We start from the raw sequence: 21,096 nt of genomic DNA, 5'->3' as shown, positions 1-21,096 counted from the left end.
GATATATGTAGTATATCAAATTACTATATTACTATTACTATATATACAATACTACTATATAATATTATATAAACTATCTATTGGTTAGAGTATTTAAAAGTTAAACTGCTAAAAATAAACCCATTATAGGGCCCACAGATCAAAATTTTCATAGCGATTTGACACACCTTCTGTTGCAGACGACAAATTAAAAGGCAAAAAAAAAAAAAACACATTCATAATGATTGAATTTTTGTTAGTTACATAAGTTGAGAGACTTTCTATGCATAGCATAAATTTCGTATTGATCGCATTAATTAACATTAATAGTAACCTGAGAATCACAAACAACATGTAAATTGGAATCATTATGTTATGTTATTATTTGTTATGTTTTAGTTTCAGATTCACCTGCTAAACAGGTCGAAGCTGAGCTTAGTTCAGACTAAGTTGACCCGAGTACTTTAAAGCTTTACGCACTCCGCACTCCGGGTTATGCCGGATTACATCAGATGCTGTGAGTGTCTGTCTTCAAGTACTCATACAAATTGGAGTCAACAATGAATTTGGTACCCTCGAAAAAGTCTCTTGGTTGCAGCCAATTGGCATTCAGCATTCAACATTCAGCATGTGGCAAGCGCTGTGCCATGTGAAAATGTTGCAAAACTGGTCGCGTCCGAAAGACTCTCTCTTTCTTTTGCCCTCTCTCTCTCTCTCTCTCTCTCTCTGTGTGTGTGTCTCTGAAATTGTCTCTCACTCTTCGGAGACAAGTTAATTCTATGAAGGCGGTCCCTTTGGCGAGCATATTGTGTTGAGTCAGACGCGCAGTCGACTTGGCTTGGCTTGGCTTAACTTGTCTGTTTATTTTGTATTTGTTTTTTTTTTTACCTTCACAAAAATGAATTCACTTTCGATTTCCAGCATTCGTCTTTACATCGGCGGCTGCGCAGCCGCCGACGACAGCGTTGAGTATTACCTCTATATGAACTGGCGTTATCATCCATGCCGCAGCATTTTCAATTCGAGTGTGATAAGTAGCGGACGCCGGACCGGAACCGTACCGACCACCGACCACCGAATACCTTGTGTTATCTCGCAGTTGTCAATTCGCGGATTCGCAGTATCGAAATATAACGGTGCAAAGTTGGAATTTTTTTTATTGTTCGGTTCCTTCGTGAAACACAGTGCCATCGAATCATCATTTTGGTTACTTTTCTAATTTTTTTTTGAGTGATTATTTTTGCCAAGTCAAAAGTTTGGCTCGAAACAACAAGTTACCAATAAAATCCATCGAGTTGCTGCGTTATCATAGCCATGGTAAATTTGTGAATTGTTTATGTCCCTATAACGGGAGGACATTGAATTTGTTTAAGAAAATATGAACATTTTGTGTGGTGATTATCGCTCCTCCATCCACTCAACATCCATCTTCCGTATAATATTCTTTTACGCGAACCCGATTAGGAAATACTCTACATTGATTCCTAGCTTATTCAATGACACAACTTGAAGAACGGATCTAAATATTATATATAATAATAGCGAAAAAGGACGTAGGTCTAGTTTAAAATATTTATATTTCTGAGAAAGAGTTTCTTCTGTAAGAAATTCATGCTTCAAGTCTCTCACACCTGTTTAAATATTAAACAGGAAATCCCTTTCACAAAAAGTACCAAACAGGAATTCACGCTTTTTATGCGAAACGCATCATTAAAAGTCGTGAACAGGTCAAAGGATTTATTTTATTTGATTGGTTTGTAATAATTGCTAAGGAAGTGTAAAGTAGCGTTATAGAGGGATATATTATTGTTAGTATTGCATTAAAAATCAAGAACAGCGATAATTTGTATAACTTTATACAACAGTATCAAGTTATAGCATTGAAGATTATATATTTTGTTCTATAAATATGACACAGATGCTTTCAAAGTCAACACTTTTTGATAATATCAAATAGTATGATGTTTTATATCCGCTATCCTTCTACATAGCATCTAAACATTCCCTTAAAAAAAAGTTTTTTAAATATAATTATACAGAAGTAAATGCCAATCATGTTTATTTTCTAAAAAATAAAAAATCAACTTTTCATTGGTGTAACTTGTTTTAAAATTAACTAAATGAGAACAACACTCCCAAATATTTGTGCGGATTACAATGCAATCAGTTTTTTAATTATTGAAAACCCCTTTATACAAGTATGATGCACAACGATGCATTGGCCCTGTAGCTTTGTCTTCCATATTTCAAGAGTAATCTTAAGCGAACACGCACACGTACACGTACATGCATATTAAGTAGTTGAACACTCCAATAGTATGGGTATTCCCTGGTGTTGATGTGACCCACATTCCACTGTCAGATAAAAAGTAAGAGAAAGAAAGAAAGAGCATAAACGTCACAACGTGCATAGCGTGTGCATCGTTGTAAGCATGTATGTGACATACGTATGTATGTATGTGTGTGTGTTAAAATATATGCAATGTGAAACTGTGTTGTTGTTGCAGGGTAGCTTGAAGTCGTTCTCAGTTGGTGCAAGAGAAAGAACTTGAATGAACCTTCAGATAGCTGACCTAAAGAGTTGTAATCACATTATCATTCCATTAATAATGTTGTTATTTTTGGTGATCTCAAAATCTCAATCTCAGTCGCTGTCTCCATTCCCATTCATATTTATTGGTCATCATTTACATATATGTATGTATGTATGGGTACTGCATGCATACATATGTACATAAAGTTAAGGTTGTTGTTGTTTGTTTGGCTCATTCGTTCATCTGCCAACTAAATTATCGTTTTCTCAACGAGAGTGAAAGCTTGGCGCTTATTTTTTGTTATTTTGTTTTTTTTTGTTTTTGCGGCTCGCGTCTCATTTATTTGATCTGCTATTGTTGTCGATGTTGTTATTTTTACCGTCGCCGCCGTAGAAGTTGTTGTTTTTTTGTCAATTGCTTAGCATCAATAACAAATATTTGTAGGCTATGCTAATGAGCAGAAACCAAACGAAAGCTAAAACTGTGCGCCAGCAGCGACTGCGACTGCGACTGCGACTGAGACTGCGACGCAGCTGAAGCTGAAGTCGAAGCCGAAACCGAAGCTGAAGAGTCTTCAGGCCGTTAGCTGTTCAGGCACTCATTCATTTTGCATTTTCTGTTATTCAATCAACATACAGTGCACGCTCTTAAGTGTGAACATTCGATTATGTGAACTTTCTTAAGAGTAAACATCAAATTTGGTTCCGCTAAAAAGTGAGTGTGGTCTTCCCCCAAAGCAAAGTACTATTACAAAAGACTCAGTATAACTATAAAAATCATTCAAAGAGATCACAACACTTTAATAACGCATACCTTAATTCATTTAACTCGTTAGCGTGCACATTCCTGTCAACTGTAACGGGTGTGCACTGTAAATACGGAGTGCCAAAGCTTAACTGCATATTAAATGTTGTTGTTGGTGGCATTGTGCGGGTCATTTCAACTTTTCACAAATGTACGTACATAAACATCATCTGTTGCACTATCACCAACCACATTCCCTCCCCCCTTTTCTTTTCCCCTTCGCATTTTATGTTAATCATTCTCTCTGTTTTTCGATGGCTTGGTACATTTTTAATTGTTTGCCATTTCTTGTATAACATATTTTCATTATGGACCGCGTAATTTCACCGCCTGCATTTGTAACACCTACGAGTACTCATCTTCACTTAAGAGCGCGACAGAGATAGACAGACAGAGACTGAGACAGAGACAGCACTTGGCAGCCCGCTGATCGCTGATGTTGCTTGCTACCTTGCCTTTTGTTTTGTTTTGTTGTTTTTTTTTCGACTAACGGGAAGTGAAAGTTTTCACCTCGGACGCGGCATTTCTTTTTGGTTTTTGGCATTTTTCATTCGTTCGCTCGTTCGTTTCTTCTTCGCTTGAGGCCACTGGGAGCTTATGACATTTTGTCCAAAATCCCCCAATATCGTTGTTGCTTTTGCTGCTCGCTGTGCGTACAACGAGCTCATTATTGCTGCACAACGCAACGCACCACAATGATCATCGAACTATGTTGAGTTGTTGATTAAACAGTGTGCGCCGGCCGCTTACGCAATTTTCATGATTATAATTGGTGAAAGGGCATCTAGTTATTACTTCACAAGCCAGCCAGCCACTTGACCAGTTGCCCCTCTCAGTAACAGGATGATGGCACCGAAAACCGAAACAGGTTTCCTCGACGTACCGACAATTAAATACCCTACTTGACCGACTGACTCACTGACTCAACTATTATTGCACAGCATAAACTGTGGGATGCTGAGATACTGAGATTCACAATTGTGTGGAAATACGAACGACCCAAGCAACACTTGAAAACTTGATATATAACATATATATACTATATGTACTATATTTAGCCAAACAGTAGTTATGTTATACAGTCGAAAGATCCTAGCTGAAACATTATTTATATATTATTGTAGACATAAGATATCGACAGATATTGGCAGATATCTAGACACTTCTAATACTTGACTGACTGAGTCTCTGATTAAATAAGATCATTTCAATGGTGTCGGTTGTTTCTGAATGAAAGACTTAAGTATATAATTTTGTTGAGAAAATTCCATATTCCCACTTTGAATTCATTAGCTTAATAAATGCACTGGAATTAATTCAAGTTCACACTTTAATTCATTCATTTCTTTAGATCCACTTCGCACGCGATAAATCTCAAAATATTCGCTTAAAATTATGGTCGCGATAAATTATTTTAAAAAAAATCTACTTTTTCCATTTGTTGCATAGCGAAAACATTTTACAGAATATTTTTGTTATATTTTTTAATTAGTTTGCCTAGTGTATTGCATAATATTACCACTTAATCATTTGAGGAAAACCTCCGAAGTAGTAAAAGGAAGACTTTTTCGCATATTTCTAAAATTCAAAAACATTTTGAATGTGGGGACTACTTTGATTTAATTTAGAACAAACAGATTTATTTATATTTATTGTATTATTGTATTATTATTGGTACATATAAAGCATAAGGCATAAATATTTATTTGTTATCTTTTTAACTCTACAATTTAATTGTTTTCCAAAGTTTCTTCACCTCTAATCTGACTTCTTCCTCTCTCTTGCTCATCCAATGCTAATCTCCTACAGAGGCTGTTATGGCTGACAATTGTGACGGCGTGCTGCTTTTGTGCCGCTCACGCAGTTCTAAGCGGCAAGGAAGCGAAACGTCAAGCAGGTTTTGATAGATACGGACCACCACCAAGACCGGCACCACAGTACGGACCACCACCGCCACAGCAACAACATATACCACATCGCGAATACGGCGTGCCCCAGCAAATACCCTTCAGGGAATACGGTCCACCAGCGTTGAAATATGGACCTCCAAAGCTGAACTTCTTGGGCGGTGGCTCCTCATCATCATCCTCTTCATCATCAGGTTCCTTGCATGAGCAGGTCAAGACGCACTTTGGCGTACCGGTGCCCTTCTATGGTCCACCACATATTCAGAAGAAGCCTGGACCCCAATATGGACCACCTCCACCACCAAGCCCAGTGTATGGACCACCGCAAGCACAGTATGGCCCACCTCCACCACAGCCGTCGCCACAATACGGTCCCCCTCCGTCACCCCAATATGGTCCACCAAAGCAAAGGTACAAAGGCGAAGAGTAACCACCGTAACCACATATCTGGTAACCTTAATAGGGTGGAGTCGATTACTAATCTGCATTTATCTTGATCCCACCACAGGTATGGTCCTCCTCCACCACCACCATCGAAGATACAGTTCGGCGGCCCTCAGCCATTGCCTGCACCTCATCCGGCGCCATTGTTTAAGCCAGCCCATCAGCCAGCGACATCTTATGGACCACCCGCCTCTGGCCCATTGAATTTGCCACCTAAACCAGTGTACGAACCTCCACCAAACTATGGACCTCCACCACTTCCCATTAGCTTGCCTGGACCACAATCACCGAACTTCCACAGTGTGCCCCAGTCTTCTGGAGGCCCATTGCAGCAAGTGCGCATTCAAATTGATGCCTCTGGACACACACACAGTGTGAGCGGCTCCCAAGTGCCATTCCATACTGCCTGCGATGGCTGGAAACCAATTCCAGCACCTGTCGGCGCCAACATTGAGCAGCATCACATTGAAAGCCAGGGCTACAGTGGTGCAAACATCAACCAGGGTCACAGCCAGGTCAACACCCAGGGCCAGCAGATTGTCACTCAATACAATTTGGGTGGTGCTGGTGCTACCGGAGGGTCAAGCAGCATTGTTGACGGCCTTACCGACGAACAGTTGGTGGCTGTCGCTCTTCAAGGCGATGTCAACAACGTCATTACAGGTCCGTCAGGTGGCGATGCTCATCTCAATAGCATTGACTCTGATGCTTTGCAGGTACGTAGATCACAGCATTCAGTTAAGAGGTGGATAGCTATCGATCGGGTCGTTGACATCAATAGTCATCGATTGTTTTCGCCAAACCAATGATGAGTCTCACGTTTACGACCTTAATGACTTTTGTTAGCAGAATAAGGCTGAAATAGTTCTCCACCTTGAGCTTCATTTCAGAGTCAAGAACCCTTAATTGTTTACCGATCTTTATTTATCTATCTAGATCACCGTTGAAAACTCGAAGCCAACCGAAATATTTGCTGCAGGTGGTCCCAACTATCAGCCCACAGGTAATGGCCCAATTCCTGGACCTCAGTATGGACCTCCGCCGCCAGCTCCTCCACCACAGTTCGCAGCTCAAACCAGCAGCCATGCGCAGTCTTCAAGCCAATCCCATTCGCATTCGCACTCACAATCAAACGTCAACATCCAGTATGGACCTCCCTCAGACAATCTACTGCCACTACCACAGTACAACGTTGGTCCACCCAATAAGCCAGTTGCTTATAGGCCACCAGTTCCCGCTGGACTGTTAGAGTCCATTGGCGCTACAGTGCAACATTTGGATCAATTCGGTGTTAAGCCGCCTCAACAGTCACCCAACTACATTCCACCCGCGACCAATGAAATTGCTTTGAGTGGTCCATCAGGTCCACCACCTGCCCCACAAGCTCTATACGGAGCACCAATCAACCAGCTGCCTCCACCACCACAACAGATCATTTCACAGCAACAGTTGCCACAAGCGCAACCCGGACAAGTCTTTGGACCACCAAAACTTATCGCTGTGCAACCCTACAACCCAGCTGCCCGACCACCACCACCTCCAAATGGTCATTTCGCACAAGGACTACTGCAACCACCAGCGATTCAGCAACAGTACTTGCCTCCGCCGCCAATCTTCGTGCAACAGCAGCAGCATCATCAACAACAGCAACATCACGCCGAAAATAGCTACAGTGCATCGCAGTACACGCAGCAATACATCAATTCGCAGGGACTTCCTTTGGCCCAACAATCACAACGTTTTGACTTGGATCCACGACAAAACACCCTTCACCTTCAGCCCCCAGTGACCGTGCACAACTGCGGCCACGGACCCAATCTTGTCAGCAGCACTGGCTACGCCGTTCAGCAACAACAACAGCAGCAGCAGCACCAACAGCAACAACAATTTGGCAGCATTTCGACGGCTTCGAATGTTGGCTATAATGCCATTGCACAAAGCATTCCCCTAGTTGAGCAGCACACTGAGTTCCTTAGTGGTGGCCCTTCTGATAGTTATGGTCCTCCACCGTCGGGCAACGATATTGATTTTGATCATTCCGGTTACGCTTCTCAAAAGTCCGCAGTTGCCGCTTTGCCCGATGGCACAGATCCTAATCAATTGCCTGGTCTGAATGGCTTAGATGTGATTTCAGCGCAGAAATCGCAAAGTATCCAACTTAATGCTGGTGCTGAGAAATCGGCGCAGAACTTTGAAATTCAATTTGGCACTTCATTGAATAATGCAGCTGGTAGCGGTAACGGTAATGCTAACATTGCTAACCCCACAAACCTCGACGAACATGGTGTTAATCATGAGGAGATTTTGTCCCAGGGTCTACTGCAGTCCATACTTACGGCAATTGAACAACCTCAATCGTCGTCAGCAGGTCCACAGAACCATAGGGCCCAAAGTCGTTCCGATGAGCCATTAGATGATGCTGATGAGGATAAAGACCTGCATCATCACGATTCCAAGCACGATGAATTGCACGACGAGAATGATGAGGAACTCCATGCCAAAGTTAAGGAGATTGAACCTATTGTAGCAGCTGATGTTCAGGAAGAAGCCAAGAATTAAATCGAGTCATTAATTACTTACTAGTACGTGTCAATCCATAACGATAGAGTTCATGTCCCACATTATCGATTCGCTTTAATTCTTTATTTATTGCATCATTATCTTTATCACACCCATATAGTACTCTTATATTTTGCGTTTTGTATTTATCATTTAATTTTCCTGAACTCCCTTGTTGGACAACAAGCCATTAATAAGTGTCACAGACATGGGACGGAAACTGATTTTAGAAATCAATCCTTGTGGAAAGAACCACTGAGTCGATCGATGGGGATACAGATAAAAAACGAAAATAAAACAAAATGTCTTATTTAAGCTAATTGTTTAAAACTATATTAAATAAACAAATTTATTTATTGTACATACAACACGTCTTTGAGAAAACATTTTACATTTTAAAAGAGCCGCCCCTCAAGTCCTCAATGATGTCAATGGAGTGACCGATTATTGGTGGGTCGCCAATCAAAAACATGTAAGATAACTACAGTGAAAAACAAAACAGTGCGGTATTATTCAAAATATATACGAAATTTATACACCTCAAACATTCTAAAATATACCGAAGGTTATATTTGGTATATTAATATAGTACGGCATACAAAATATTCCAGGATGTCAGCGAAAGCCGCTAAGAGCCAATTGCAGTATGTGCTTTTAGCGATACAATTTATTTCTTAAATAGTCTGCGTGCAAAAATAACAAATTGGCGAAAAATTATATTTCTTATAGTCTGAGATATCTTAGGTGTAAATACGGACAGACAGACGGACAGACATGTTTATATCGTCTAGGATGTTGACGCTGATCAAGAATATATATACTTCATGGGACCGGAGAGCATCCTTTTACCTGTTACATACTTTTCCTGCTGTAATACCCTTTTACGCTATGAGTAACGGGTAGAAATAGTTAGCGTAAGAGCAGGAGGCTGAAAAGGAAAGAATCCAATTTTTTTCAGCACTGACTGTATAAAGAAAATTAAGCAAAATATAAAATAAAATTAACTGACATACATAACTATTGGAAAATGTTATTTATTATTTTAATTAATTATTATTATTATATTTTATGAATTACACTAAAGATTAACAGTCGTCGTCTATAGCAGAGTTCTCTGTAAAAAGCTGACTGATTTTCTCGAATTATTTCATAGCAGTAAGCATTTAGGTACACGAATTCGCGTGTTGAAAACACGAATGCTATGAAGCATTTGCAATATTAACACGTGAATTAAAACTAATCGAAAAAAAAAACCAAAACTTTTTTATGTTTATATAATTATTGCTTATATATATTTTTTTTTGTTCATTAAAAACAAATAAAATTTACTTGGCTAATTTTTTTAATTATTATTCTTTTTTTTTAATTTTGTATTATATTTAATTTTTATTTTTGTAGTCCCCGAATTTATTTTTTCCTACTAAAGTGATTTATTTAATTGCGTTTATATCTTTAAAAACATGAATTTTTGGTTTTTGAATTTATTTTGTTTTTTAAGATCAGTAGATATGAGGTCCACATTAATTTTAAAGTATCGATATGTTTTCAGACCAATTAAAAGCAACCAAACTATAAATAATTGAATGAATTACGAGTGGCTGAACTCATTAATATAACAATTTATTGTTGAATTGAATCTGGAATTAGGCTTCGAAAAATAAATTTTCTTTCGATTAATTATCGGACGCGGAATAGTAGAAACTCATTTAATTTTTTCGCGTCGGCGTTAACGCATAAGAATGCATGGAATATATTCGATATTTGATCGTGGAATCCACAGCTTAAAACAATATGCAAATCGATGATTTGATAATCGATAATTTGTTACAACTCTATTTTTCGTCGGCATAAGAAAAATGTTTTTATAATTTATTTGTTAATTACAAACAAAAAATAAGTGTGGAACGGATAAAAGTTAAATAAAACCAAGTCGTTTTACCTAATTAAGACACTAGCGGTATACTGCGACTAAGTTGAATAAGCTTGTGTGCTCAGATAGCAATTGTACATACGTATGTTTGTATACCAAATATAAATAAGTATTGAGGAAATACCCAATGTGAGAGTATATGAAAATATTTGTGCGAGAAGAAAATGATGAGAACACGTGTATTTGTAGTGTAAGATTCAAAATATTGTCTGCTTTGTTCAAAAGAAATGCTTCCGAGTTGCCGCAGATCGTGTGTTTTGTGTTATCCCTAAAAGTGCAAAGTTTTTTTATATGAAAATATTTGTGATGAGTTAAGAAGTAATAAAAAAAATAACAAAGGAAACTCAACATTGCATCGGTCCATTTTTTTTATAAATTGTATATTATGCATATATTGATAATACTTATGTATATATAATATATTTAATTTTTTTTTAGTTGGTATGTTTTAAAATATAGTTATTGATAAAACGTGAATCGTAAAAAAAAAACAAAAAAATAAAACGAACATAGAGCACAAACGACATGGATCTACTATGTTCGGAGAGTTTACAAACTGATTCCGAGCAGGCCTTAAACGTTGTGATTCAAAACCAATCGAAGTCCACCGCAGTTGCTGAAAGAACTTCAAAACAACAACATATTAATATTAATGGCAACTCTCCGCATTGCTCTTTAGGCTGCGATTATCGATCGAGCAACGTTAAGAAGAAGACTTCCGCCGCCGCCGACAAGAGTGATTTAATTAAAGATTCGCCCGTTGTTGCTTGCAATATGAGTAAGCTCGTTTATGTATTCACTTCTGTCGCGTCCTCTCCTTCCACTGGTGAATCAACAACAACAACAACAGCTACATCAAACAGTCCACAACAAAATACGCAGTCAATCGGTTATCAAGCCACTAATCAGCAGCCGCCGCCACCTACGCATAATTCTCCAAACACAAAAACAATAAATCGATCATTAACAACAATAAATACGAATGCCGCTGATCCCGATCCAGACATTCATAATAAACATGCGAATGCACATTTGGTTGTTAATGATCCCACATTCAAAACTGATCGCTGCTTAGAAAATGCGCTCAAAACTGAAGAGAAACATCAACAGCAAATTACCAAAACATATTTCCAAACGATTCAAAAAGATATAACGCCTCCTATGCGCAAAATTGTTGCTGAATGGATGATGGAAGTAAGTACATTTTATATGAATTAACTTTTATTTTAATAGCAAATAGCATTTAAGATTATGAAAGTAGGGCAATCACAACATACTATTTTGACTACTACTTCTATATAGAAGTACCATATGTAGCTTGATTTATCATGAATTGAAATGGTTGGATAAAGTGATTTTATTTTTATTTTTTAGTTTAAAGATTTAATAAAACCACATATAAATAGTAACGATACGAATATTGGCGATCTTCTGCACGTTCATGTTATATTTTATATTTTTAACAAACAAAATTTTTTTTCAAATGAAAAATTAAACATACTAAAAGATAACATACAGCAGAAAAAATAAAATATTTAAAATTTTTAAAATATCACTTCGGCATTACTACTACTACTGTAATATTTCCTAAAAAAAAACATTTTCATAACATTTTTTACTTTTCGTATGTATTTCAGGTGTGCATCGAGGAGAAATGTCAAGAGGAGGTTGTTTTATTGGCGCTAGGCTATATGGATCGTTTTCTATTTTCTAAATCGGTTCGAAAAACACATCTACAAATTTTAGCCGCCGCCTGCTTACTGCTCGCTTCTAAACTACGCGAACCTCATTGTTATGCACTATCCGCGGAGCTCTTAGTTTTCTACACGGATAATAGCATAAACAAAGATGATTTAATAGTAAGTTTAACAAACAATTTCTTGTATTTTAAGTGCTTTATAAAATAACTTTACCGCTTTCTCGTGGGAATTTGTCCATGTCTCGATGGTCATTACAAGCAACTTAATTAAATGGATTTAAGAAAGAGTTTCTTGGAACCTTTCATCAAGTGAATTATTTAATACATTATAGATAACAACTAAAAATAACTAAAACAAATAATAATTTATGTTTTAATAAGTCTTATTATCTTTCTTTAAATATCAAACGATCGTGTTGACAGTTTTTTAACATTCAAAAGTAATTGAATTCAAAAACCATAAATAATTATAATAATTTTATGTTTTTTTTTAATAGAAATGGGAATTATTCGTGTTAAGCCGTCTGGGCTGGGATCTTTCATCGGTGACGCCCTTAGATTTCCTAGAGCTCTTGATCATACGTCTGCCCGTCAAGAATAAAAACTTTTCGGGCTTGAACATTGAGCAAGTACGCCAGCACGCTCAGACATTCATATCATTAGCTGCCAAAGGTAAGAAACATTTTAATATTTCATGTCATAAAATTGAAGTTTAAATCACTGAGAATTAAGAATCTTAATTAATTCCAATTATTTCTTGCGTAAAATATTATAGAACACAAGTTTGCTACATATACGGCTAGCACAATTGCGGCATCCAGCATTGCTGCATCGATTTGTGGTCTCAAATGGGATCTGAGCACTGGTCACAATATCCATTTTCTATTAAGCCTGCTTACTGATCTAACTAGTGTGGGACAGGTGAGATCATTAATGAAGGCACTTAAATTCTTAGTTTCATTAATTTACATTCTATATCGACAGGATCAACTTCAACAATGCATGATGCAAATGGAGGACATATTTAAGGAGCACAGTCATAATTTGCAACCATATTTTGTGACCGTTGAGAATCCTCCAGCGTTAAAAGGATATTATAATCAATATTCACATCAGCAGTATCATCAGTATCAAAAGTCCGTGATGCCAGTCTTGCAGACGTGCAAAATGCAGGCTCAAGGAGCAAAGGAGCTACACGAAATTGAGTTTTGAAAATTTGGTTAAATTTGATAATTTGGAAATTAATATGCAGTCACATCGCATATGCTAGAAGCTGTTAAACAAATTTTTGCTGACTGAACCGCCTTAATATTAACATAATTTAACATATATGACTCATACATTTGTAAATGTGTACAAGTTATATTTTAAACAGGATCGTATACAGGCACGCCAGCTAGCTGCCATTCTATACTATAAATAAATAAGACAAACACTGTATTCACTAGTTATTTTTTATTTAACACACTTCCACAAGATAATTTTAATTTTTTTTTTTTGTTTCTCCATGGGCTTACACATAACGCTTTACTTTTATATATTTTGAACTTGTACAGATTTATGAATATATCTGAAACTATAATTTTATGAATTATGTATATTGAAGCTACAAATTTAATAATGAAAAAAACGGAGGAAAAAAAAAGAAAACAGACTGATTGTGAAACAAAAGAAATCACTTATGTATGTATAATTTACGAACTATATTAAAAATGAGTAAAATATATTCGATAGTTGTTTAATATATAGCATTTACGTTACCAATTAAATATAAATACTTTTATCGCTGGGTACACCCTGCGTTGTGCGTGTTATTATACACAATAAATACATTTAATTATGTCTACGAACAGAAACAGAGTTGGTACTTTTTTGTTTAAAGATATAAACAATTTGATTAATTTTCGCAAACATTATTAATACGAATAAATGTTCAATGTTCAATAATATAAATATAATTTTAATATCTTAAAGTTAAAACATTTTTTTATTAATAGTTTTTATGAAAGCGAAAGGTATTGACAATTGGTAAGTACATTAAGCCACAAAATGTATTATATGAAATATTTGCATATGATTCAATATCTGATTTTTATACCTGATATCATAGTGAGATATTATGCACTTTTGTATATGCTTTTTTTATTCCAAAACGAATTTATTCAAAGGTGAAAACTTGTTTGTGCATTGGATAAGATTTAAGTACGATAATTATTTGAAAATTACAGCCTTCTAAGTCTCAGGGCTTGGGCAACTTTGAGTTAACGAGCGCAAACATTCGATGAGGGTTCAGAAAACACAAATTCTACGACTGATCATTTAAAAATAACATCCTCTTTTCCTCATTCAAAAAAACTTGAATTGCGTCTAACTTAAAATTTGTTACTATCTCTGCTCGAGCTATTTCTTTTCAAATAGATGTACGAAAATGTGCATTTGCATGTGTATAACATTCGTATTTAATAGATCGGAGATGGCATTTTTCCCCATCACAAATATTTTTGGTGGTAACAATTTGCGCTTATTAGATTATAGCGACTGTGTAGAACCAAATTAAAAGCTGCTTCATAATGGTGTATATTTAAATGATCCGTTTAATTGCTATTGAATTATATTGCATTTGGCATGTTATTATTATAGCAGTTCGGATTCGATATATGTCCATAGTAAGAGATCGCGATTTAACGAATTTTGATGATGATTACTATCATTTTGACATGAATTGAATTGATAGGAATTATGAAATTTTAAGATTTAAATTAGTATTATGTATACTATGCCTATGAATATATGAGCTCTCTCTACTCATGAAGATATATCCATTATTACCTATTCACTAAGTTGGGGCTTGGGATTGAATTTAAAAATTATATAGACATGGTGCATGATTTTTACGTTGTTGATCATATAATCATGTGTGGTATTAAATATGATCAAATTAAAAAAAAAATTAAATCTTTAGTACTAATTTATATTTATGTTGAACTTTAATTGCAATAAAGATGGATCTACATTAGAGTGTTTTTTAGTGTTTATTAAATCACTGAAAAAAATACATCACTGTGCATAAATACATCTCTCGCAAAACAGATTGAATTGCGCAAATCATTCCATCCTGTGTATAAAAGCATCGCATGCGGAAGCAACCACTCAAAACGTAGATTGTAACAGAACAAGTACCTTCATCTGAATACCAATTTTTTGGATTGAAAATAATATTATTAGGTAAGTTATTTTTTACCTGATTTATTGATTTAATTGTACTTAAAGTCCCGTATACCAAATGTTATTAAAATAAAAAATTATTATTGTTATTTTTGTTATTATTATTATTACTTACAGGATGAAGTTTCCGATATTTCTAATATTGACAGGATGCTTGGCGAGCATCGCATCCCTTCCGCTGCCTGTTCCCGACGAGGAAGTAGCACGAAGTTTTTCGTCGGATAATCAAACGGTATTGATTGACAAAGCTGGCAATTTTATTTCGATTGAGCAACCCGCAGGCAAATTAGTGGAAACCAAAGGCAAGACGACCGACAAGAACGACATCTTTGTTTCAATTTCGCGAAATGAAGTTCCGTCAAAAGCAATACACCCTCAAATGCATTCAATTCCCGACATTGAGAAACAAACCACATTAACAGTGGCCACACATAAGGAACTACCTAATATTAACCAAGAAAAACAGACATCTGAAATTGACGTTGTCAAAAGCGAAACCGAAAGCAACACCCCAGTGACAGTTCAATCTGAATCAGAATCAGAATATACTACGCTTTCGCCCACAATGGATATTCAATCTATCATCGACAAGATTCATGACAATAAGTTGTCCGAGAACAACCCCATCGCCGATTTAGAGAGGATTCAAGAGTTAACTACTCCGCCTACAAACGTATCTTCAATGGAGCCGAAAGTGACGCTGGACAAATCAGCTGCTTAAGACAACGGTTTGCATAAAACCAAATAATCTTTTTAATTAAAAAACGTTAGATAATAGGGTAACGATCCAACCATTAGGCATTAACATTAAACGTTATACTATTTTTAAGGATTATATCAGCTTTTAGCGTCCCGCAACAAACACAGTTTTTAGATTACTAAATACATTTTTTTTTTCTTATTGATGTTAAACAGGTTATAGTGAATAACCTCAGCTATTTTTTAATAGTACAATAAAGTAATTTATAATATGCTTAACAATCTATTGTGTCTTAATTGACATCAGTTTCTAAAGTTGAAACTAACGACATGAAGCTTCATGGTCTTCAGAATTAATATAACATTTGATTTTATCTTACCAACTCCATGTTTTTTTAGCCTGATTAAAGAAAAAATGAATGCTCATAGTTTTCAATTGTTAAAATTTATTTCTTCGCTTATTTCAAGCATTACAACAATATTTAAATTCAAATTTACATTTAATTACATAATATACAGTTACAGTGTAGACATACAAATAAATAATTGTATTATACTTGATGCACTACATATTTAGATCAGCTGTAATTAACCAAATCTTCATACCACTGCAAGAACAATCACAATAATTTGAATATTTATGCTTATCTCCTCCTTCCTTCCATTCCCTTCCTACCTTCAATTTTCTCTCATGCAAGACTCCAAGGCTTAAGCTATGAATTCCCGACTAGAAGATATTCTGTTCCCAGGTCTACTCATTTATATAAACATACACACATTGGCGAACGCGCTTTCGACGACGCTCTCCACTGATCAATACAATTGTTCGGGTTTCAATTATTTCATAGTGGCCAGAAATTCGTGATCGTTATAATTAAAATGTGTTTTTGTATTGCTTTGATCCCATGCAGGTGAGATCAGCATACGGACAGACCGGCAGGGTTAAATTAACGCGATTATAGATACAGATCAATGTAATATAATAATTTTTGCCTTGATTTTTTTTTTTTTTGTTTTTTTTTTTTTAGTTTTTGTTCTTATATTTTTAACATAAAATAGTGTTTTCATTGACCAAAAAAAAATAGTATAAATTTCACAAGATTTGTATTTCCGAATTAATCTTTTCACGTGTAAATGTATAATATATATTGTTTGTCGACCATATTACACGATTTTGTACTAAGCTGAATCGTGGTTCACACTCTTATTCTATTATATGGACGCAAATCTTTCGATCAAAAAAGAATTTATACGAATATACTTAATTGGGCTAAATATGTTTCTTAGTTTGCCCTTTTACGTCCATTTTTTAAAAGGTACAGCGTATCGACCAGCCTTCAAATCCCTTATATCAGAAGCAAGTTAAATTTTTTACGAGAACAGAAATGTTTATAAAGAGTACATAGATGTTATGGTGGCCCAGTTGAGTAAACACCCAAGTCGCTCTGCCCAGTCAGTCACATTGCAAGCGTTTCTTTGATAATTTTCTTCATAGCATTTCCCATTGACGGAACTGTCGAACCCGTCGTGGAATAATCAAATTTAAACAAATATGGCTGGACGTCGGGAAACGAAGTGTCAAAGATCAGATCCAGCTCACTTTGACTGGGTGTCTTTGGCACATAGTCGTGTCGATTCATTAGTTCCGTTATGTAGATAACCTTCTCAGTGAGCATGTCGGAAACATTTTCGCGACAAAGCTGACGCTCATCTTCGTTCTCATGCTTAATTAAGTCCAAATGAACAGTCCAAACCTCCCAGGGAATCGACTCTTGTGGAAATAACCAGCGATTTTTCTTTTTTTGAAAGAACTCCAAACTTATTTGGCCCGACCCGCAGCTTTCGTTTGAGCGTAGCTTTTCGCTAAACAAATTAATGGCACGCTTCACCCGCTGCGTCAAGCTATCGGATGTGCAACATACGTAGGTGAAGTCGATAAAGTCACAGTCCACATCCGAATATCCCACAGTGCCAATTGAGTATTGAGCATCACCCGTATACATATATTTGCCTAAGCAGCGATGGAAAAGCACTGTATGAAAAATGCTTGCAACCGCCTCGTCAACCTGCCGACCCTCCATTGTGAGGTCGAATACCTGAGACCTTGCATTCATTTTTACACGCTGTTTTTTACTTGACTTTATAAATACGGCTTAGATTGAATTTGATTTTTCAGTATAATGTGCTTATTTTATATATTATAGTGTCTCAAATTGGTCGAAGTGGTTTAAGCGTAAGTGAATACTTTGAATTTGATTATAATTTCCCTTTTTAAGCTACCTTGTGGCTGTTTACTTCTATAGCTACGTAATTACAATTTATATGATTAACTTAAGATCGTACCCAAATGAATCTTACTGTTCCATAAATATAACTCTGCTTCGACTTTCCTGATGGCGTCCTGGCGTGAACTGATCAGCGATATGCGGCAATTCTGAAGATAAGAGAACAACGGAATTAAGAATAAATAGAATATATCAGTTTACAAGTATCAGTATAACCATTATTGATAAGGCTCTCATGTATCACACAGTATACATCATTGGTATTATCTACAGAAAATATATCAAACTGAGAAATGCAAATCGTGGGTTTTTTCAGTACACAACTTTTTCATTCTAACCAATATAAGACCAATATGTTTTCCATTTTCCGAAATTAAACAAAAATAAAAAATCATAAGGAAAAGTAAAAATATATCATACTCTCTAACTCGTCTGAAAATAACGCTGTCTCTGTCTAACTCGTGTTTTGCAACAGTCAAATCCTTCAGTATCACATTGAACAAAAAGGACCGAATCATAAACTTAGGAGTCTTCTCCTAAGTTTGCACATTATACTGAATAATAAAATAATAATGATGCAGATAACCATTTCTTCTCATATATAATCAAGTTTAAAATTGCCTAATATAGAATTTATCAAAAATTGTATACTGTATCATATAAACATATCACAAAAAAATCGGGAAACGAAAAATCTACTACCGATGTCGTCTTTGAAGATATATTCAACGTTCTTAAGGAGAATACGATATTTTTCCTTTTATTGTCAATGTTTTTGCTTAGGAAATTCTGACAGCACTGGGTTAGCTCAAATCTTTTATATGCACATACATATGTAGTCTTTGAGATCTACCTGTACTTACACATGCACAAGATCTAAACTGTTGAAGCTAATGACGAATATATATATATGTATATGTACATACGTCACATGTACATGTCCATATACGTTTTGTGTCAAACTAGTAGAACCTACCTGAATACTCATAAATCGGATGGTTTAACCCAACCGCCATATTCCTGAGATACACACAAATAACTAAATTCGTGGAAAGCCAAAAATATGGAAAATTTTATGCTAACGATCTTAAAGTGAAAGATGAAAATATGTACATACAATGTATGTAAGTTGCAGCTGACGATTAATATTGCTTCGAATAACTGACTTGTAACCCATTATTATTGGTATAAAATCAAGCAACAGTTGCATTTGGAACAAGTACGTAATACCCTTCTATCCAAAGGAATATGATTACTCTAACTAAAGTCTTATCGCTTGGCATTGTAGTTGGCGCTTTTCTCATCGTCATTTATTGCAGAAAACGCAATAAAACGTGTTACATCTGTTACATACAAATACGCAATTATGGTCAAGGCAATGCAAGGATTTAGTGCATTTTTCTATATGTTCTATGTACCCTAGTTCCACGCCAATCCACTAGCCACGATTTAGACTGCCCCTCATTTACCGCAGTATGGAAGCATGTGTGGTAAGCACGCATTACCAAAACTATAGTCCTTAGCTGTACACAAAGTAGATAGTTGGAGACATTCGACACCACCATACTAAAAGAGATGCGCATTGTATTTATGCATGCCCCTGAACACTTACATATATAAGCATGTATGTACATATGCATGTATTTGTGTTTGTGTATAAGCACGTTGTGTGAATTTACTTTGTACGATTTATGATTACATACCTGCTGCTGCTGCATCGAGTGATTTGATATCAATGTGATTACACCAGCTAATAAATGCTGATGTGTTTGTTGTTGTTTTTGTTGTGGGGGTTGGGTGGGCTGCGGTGGCTCTGCGTAACAGTTTTTGCAGCTGCAACCGCCGCAGCCAAAATGCTTTTGATTGTTTTTTTGTGGTGTTGCTTGCTTGATGACTTTACGAATTGTACCTCGTTCAATGTGTCACTCCTCGCTGTATAGTCTCGCTCAATAGATAAGAAAATTGAAGCGCAGGCGTTTATACTTTATTTCCATACTTTCATGCACGTTGTTGCCATTAATAGTTGTTTGTTTTTGCTCACACTGTTGTTGCTTTTATACAAAACACAAAAACAAAAAAAAAACAGTTTAGTAATCAGTGTTTCACTAAAATGTCAAATGTATTCAAGTACCTTTACGATCTTGTAGTGGAATATTGAAGCAATTTCGTTTTATATACTATACAAATCTTTATTTTGTGAAACTTCGTATTTAATATTTATTCTGCGATGCAGCAAACACACGGAGTAGAGGTGGATTAACATACGCTCATTAATATCGATATGTTTACATGTTTTTCAGAATCGATATTATTGCGAGCATCGATATATTTTATTGTGCAACTCACGTATGTTCATATGTTTGATTTTTAGTTTTGGAGACAATTTTTAATTTTCGATATTGAATTTATATGAAAGATATACATAATTGACTACTATACAATATCAAAAGATCGTTTTTCCGAAGCCAAACACTATTATATCGCATATTTGTTTTCCGAAATCAATTTTCTGAAATTAAAATACTTTATTACTTGAACTTACATAAAAACGTGTGATTTTTATTATTAATAATAGGTTGATCATATAATAATATGAAGTAGAAGTTACAGGTGGAACCTTCGCGGGCTTTAAACCATTTTTTTTTAAGGTTGACAACTTTTTGTAACTTTCATCGATTGCTATCGAGTTTTATTTGAGCGCCAATTCAAATCTCATTAGTTAAATGTTTTTTAAATATCGGTTTTTATTTTAGAAATTTAAAATTACAAGAAACATGTAATTTGTTGAAATTCGGTCCAGTCAGCTGTTATGTAATTGAAATTTAATCCAATCAATTCAAACCAGCACCATTAAGGATTAAATTGTTGTAGAAAATAGAAACAAAAATTTGAATCTAATGTTTTTAAGCTATTTTGGCCAGATGCAACCTACTTCTGTTCTTACCTTACTTACAATAATGTAAAACTACTAATAACATTCTTAGACGTCAACATAATATAAGTTAACTGTCGTGTCGATGGCCTTAGTAGC

General features: G+C 35.7%; 4 protein-coding genes across 5 annotated transcripts; 3 read left to right on the top strand and 1 right to left on the bottom strand.

The window, feature by feature from the left end:
• Positions 1-1,051: 1,051 nt before the first annotated feature.
• Positions 1,052-8,571, top strand: LOC117574590 (trithorax group protein osa). The gene is made up of 4 exons (XM_034258476.2): positions 1,052-1,296; positions 5,127-5,635; positions 5,733-6,384; positions 6,605-8,571. Exons 1-4 carry the CDS (start codon positions 1,294-1,296, stop codon positions 8,225-8,227), a joined length of 2,787 nt encoding a protein of 928 aa, XP_034114367.1. The 5' UTR covers positions 1,052-1,293; the 3' UTR covers positions 8,228-8,571.
• Positions 8,572-10,060: 1,489 nt separating this feature from the next.
• Positions 10,061-13,789, top strand: LOC117577566 (G1/S-specific cyclin-D2). Of its 2 annotated transcripts, none has more exons than XM_034262403.2 (6): positions 10,061-10,239; positions 10,596-11,351; positions 11,795-12,016; positions 12,354-12,528; positions 12,632-12,777; positions 12,841-13,789. In XM_034262403.2, the coding sequence occupies exons 2-6, from the start codon at positions 10,683-10,685 to the stop codon at positions 13,066-13,068; spliced, it is 1,440 nt and encodes a 479-aa protein (XP_034118294.1). In that variant the 5' UTR covers positions 10,061-10,239; positions 10,596-10,682; the 3' UTR covers positions 13,069-13,789. The 2 variants fall into 2 exon arrangements, with proteins under 2 accessions (XP_034118294.1, XP_034118295.1); XM_034262404.2 differs by having other exon boundaries at positions 10,837-11,351; positions 12,841-13,787.
• Positions 13,790-14,992: 1,203 nt separating this feature from the next.
• On the top strand, positions 14,993-16,185 carry LOC117573889 (uncharacterized). The gene is made up of 2 exons (XM_034257391.2): positions 14,993-15,081; positions 15,199-16,185. The coding sequence occupies exon 2, from the start codon at positions 15,200-15,202 to the stop codon at positions 15,800-15,802; it is 603 nt and encodes a 200-aa protein (XP_034113282.1). The 5' UTR covers positions 14,993-15,081; position 15,199; the 3' UTR covers positions 15,803-16,185.
• A 354-nt stretch (positions 16,186-16,539) lies between these two features.
• On the bottom strand, positions 16,540-20,328 carry LOC117573887 (autophagy-related protein 101). The gene is made up of 3 exons (XM_034257377.2): positions 20,197-20,328; positions 19,769-20,116; positions 16,540-18,214 (listed from the first exon to the last, which is right to left on the bottom strand). Exon 3 carries the CDS (start codon positions 17,892-17,894, stop codon positions 17,238-17,240), a length of 657 nt encoding a protein of 218 aa, XP_034113268.1. The 5' UTR covers positions 17,895-18,214; positions 19,769-20,116; positions 20,197-20,328; the 3' UTR covers positions 16,540-17,237.
• Between the last annotated feature and the right edge of the window lie 768 nt (positions 20,329-21,096).

The sequence above is a fragment of the Drosophila albomicans genome, chromosome X, assembly GCF_009650485.2.
Source record: "Drosophila albomicans strain 15112-1751.03 chromosome X, ASM965048v2, whole genome shotgun sequence".
NCBI lineage: Eukaryota > Metazoa > Arthropoda > Insecta > Diptera > Drosophilidae > Drosophila > Drosophila albomicans.
Note: the sequence above shows the minus strand (reverse complement) of the source record. Positions and strands in the feature narration are given on the sequence as shown.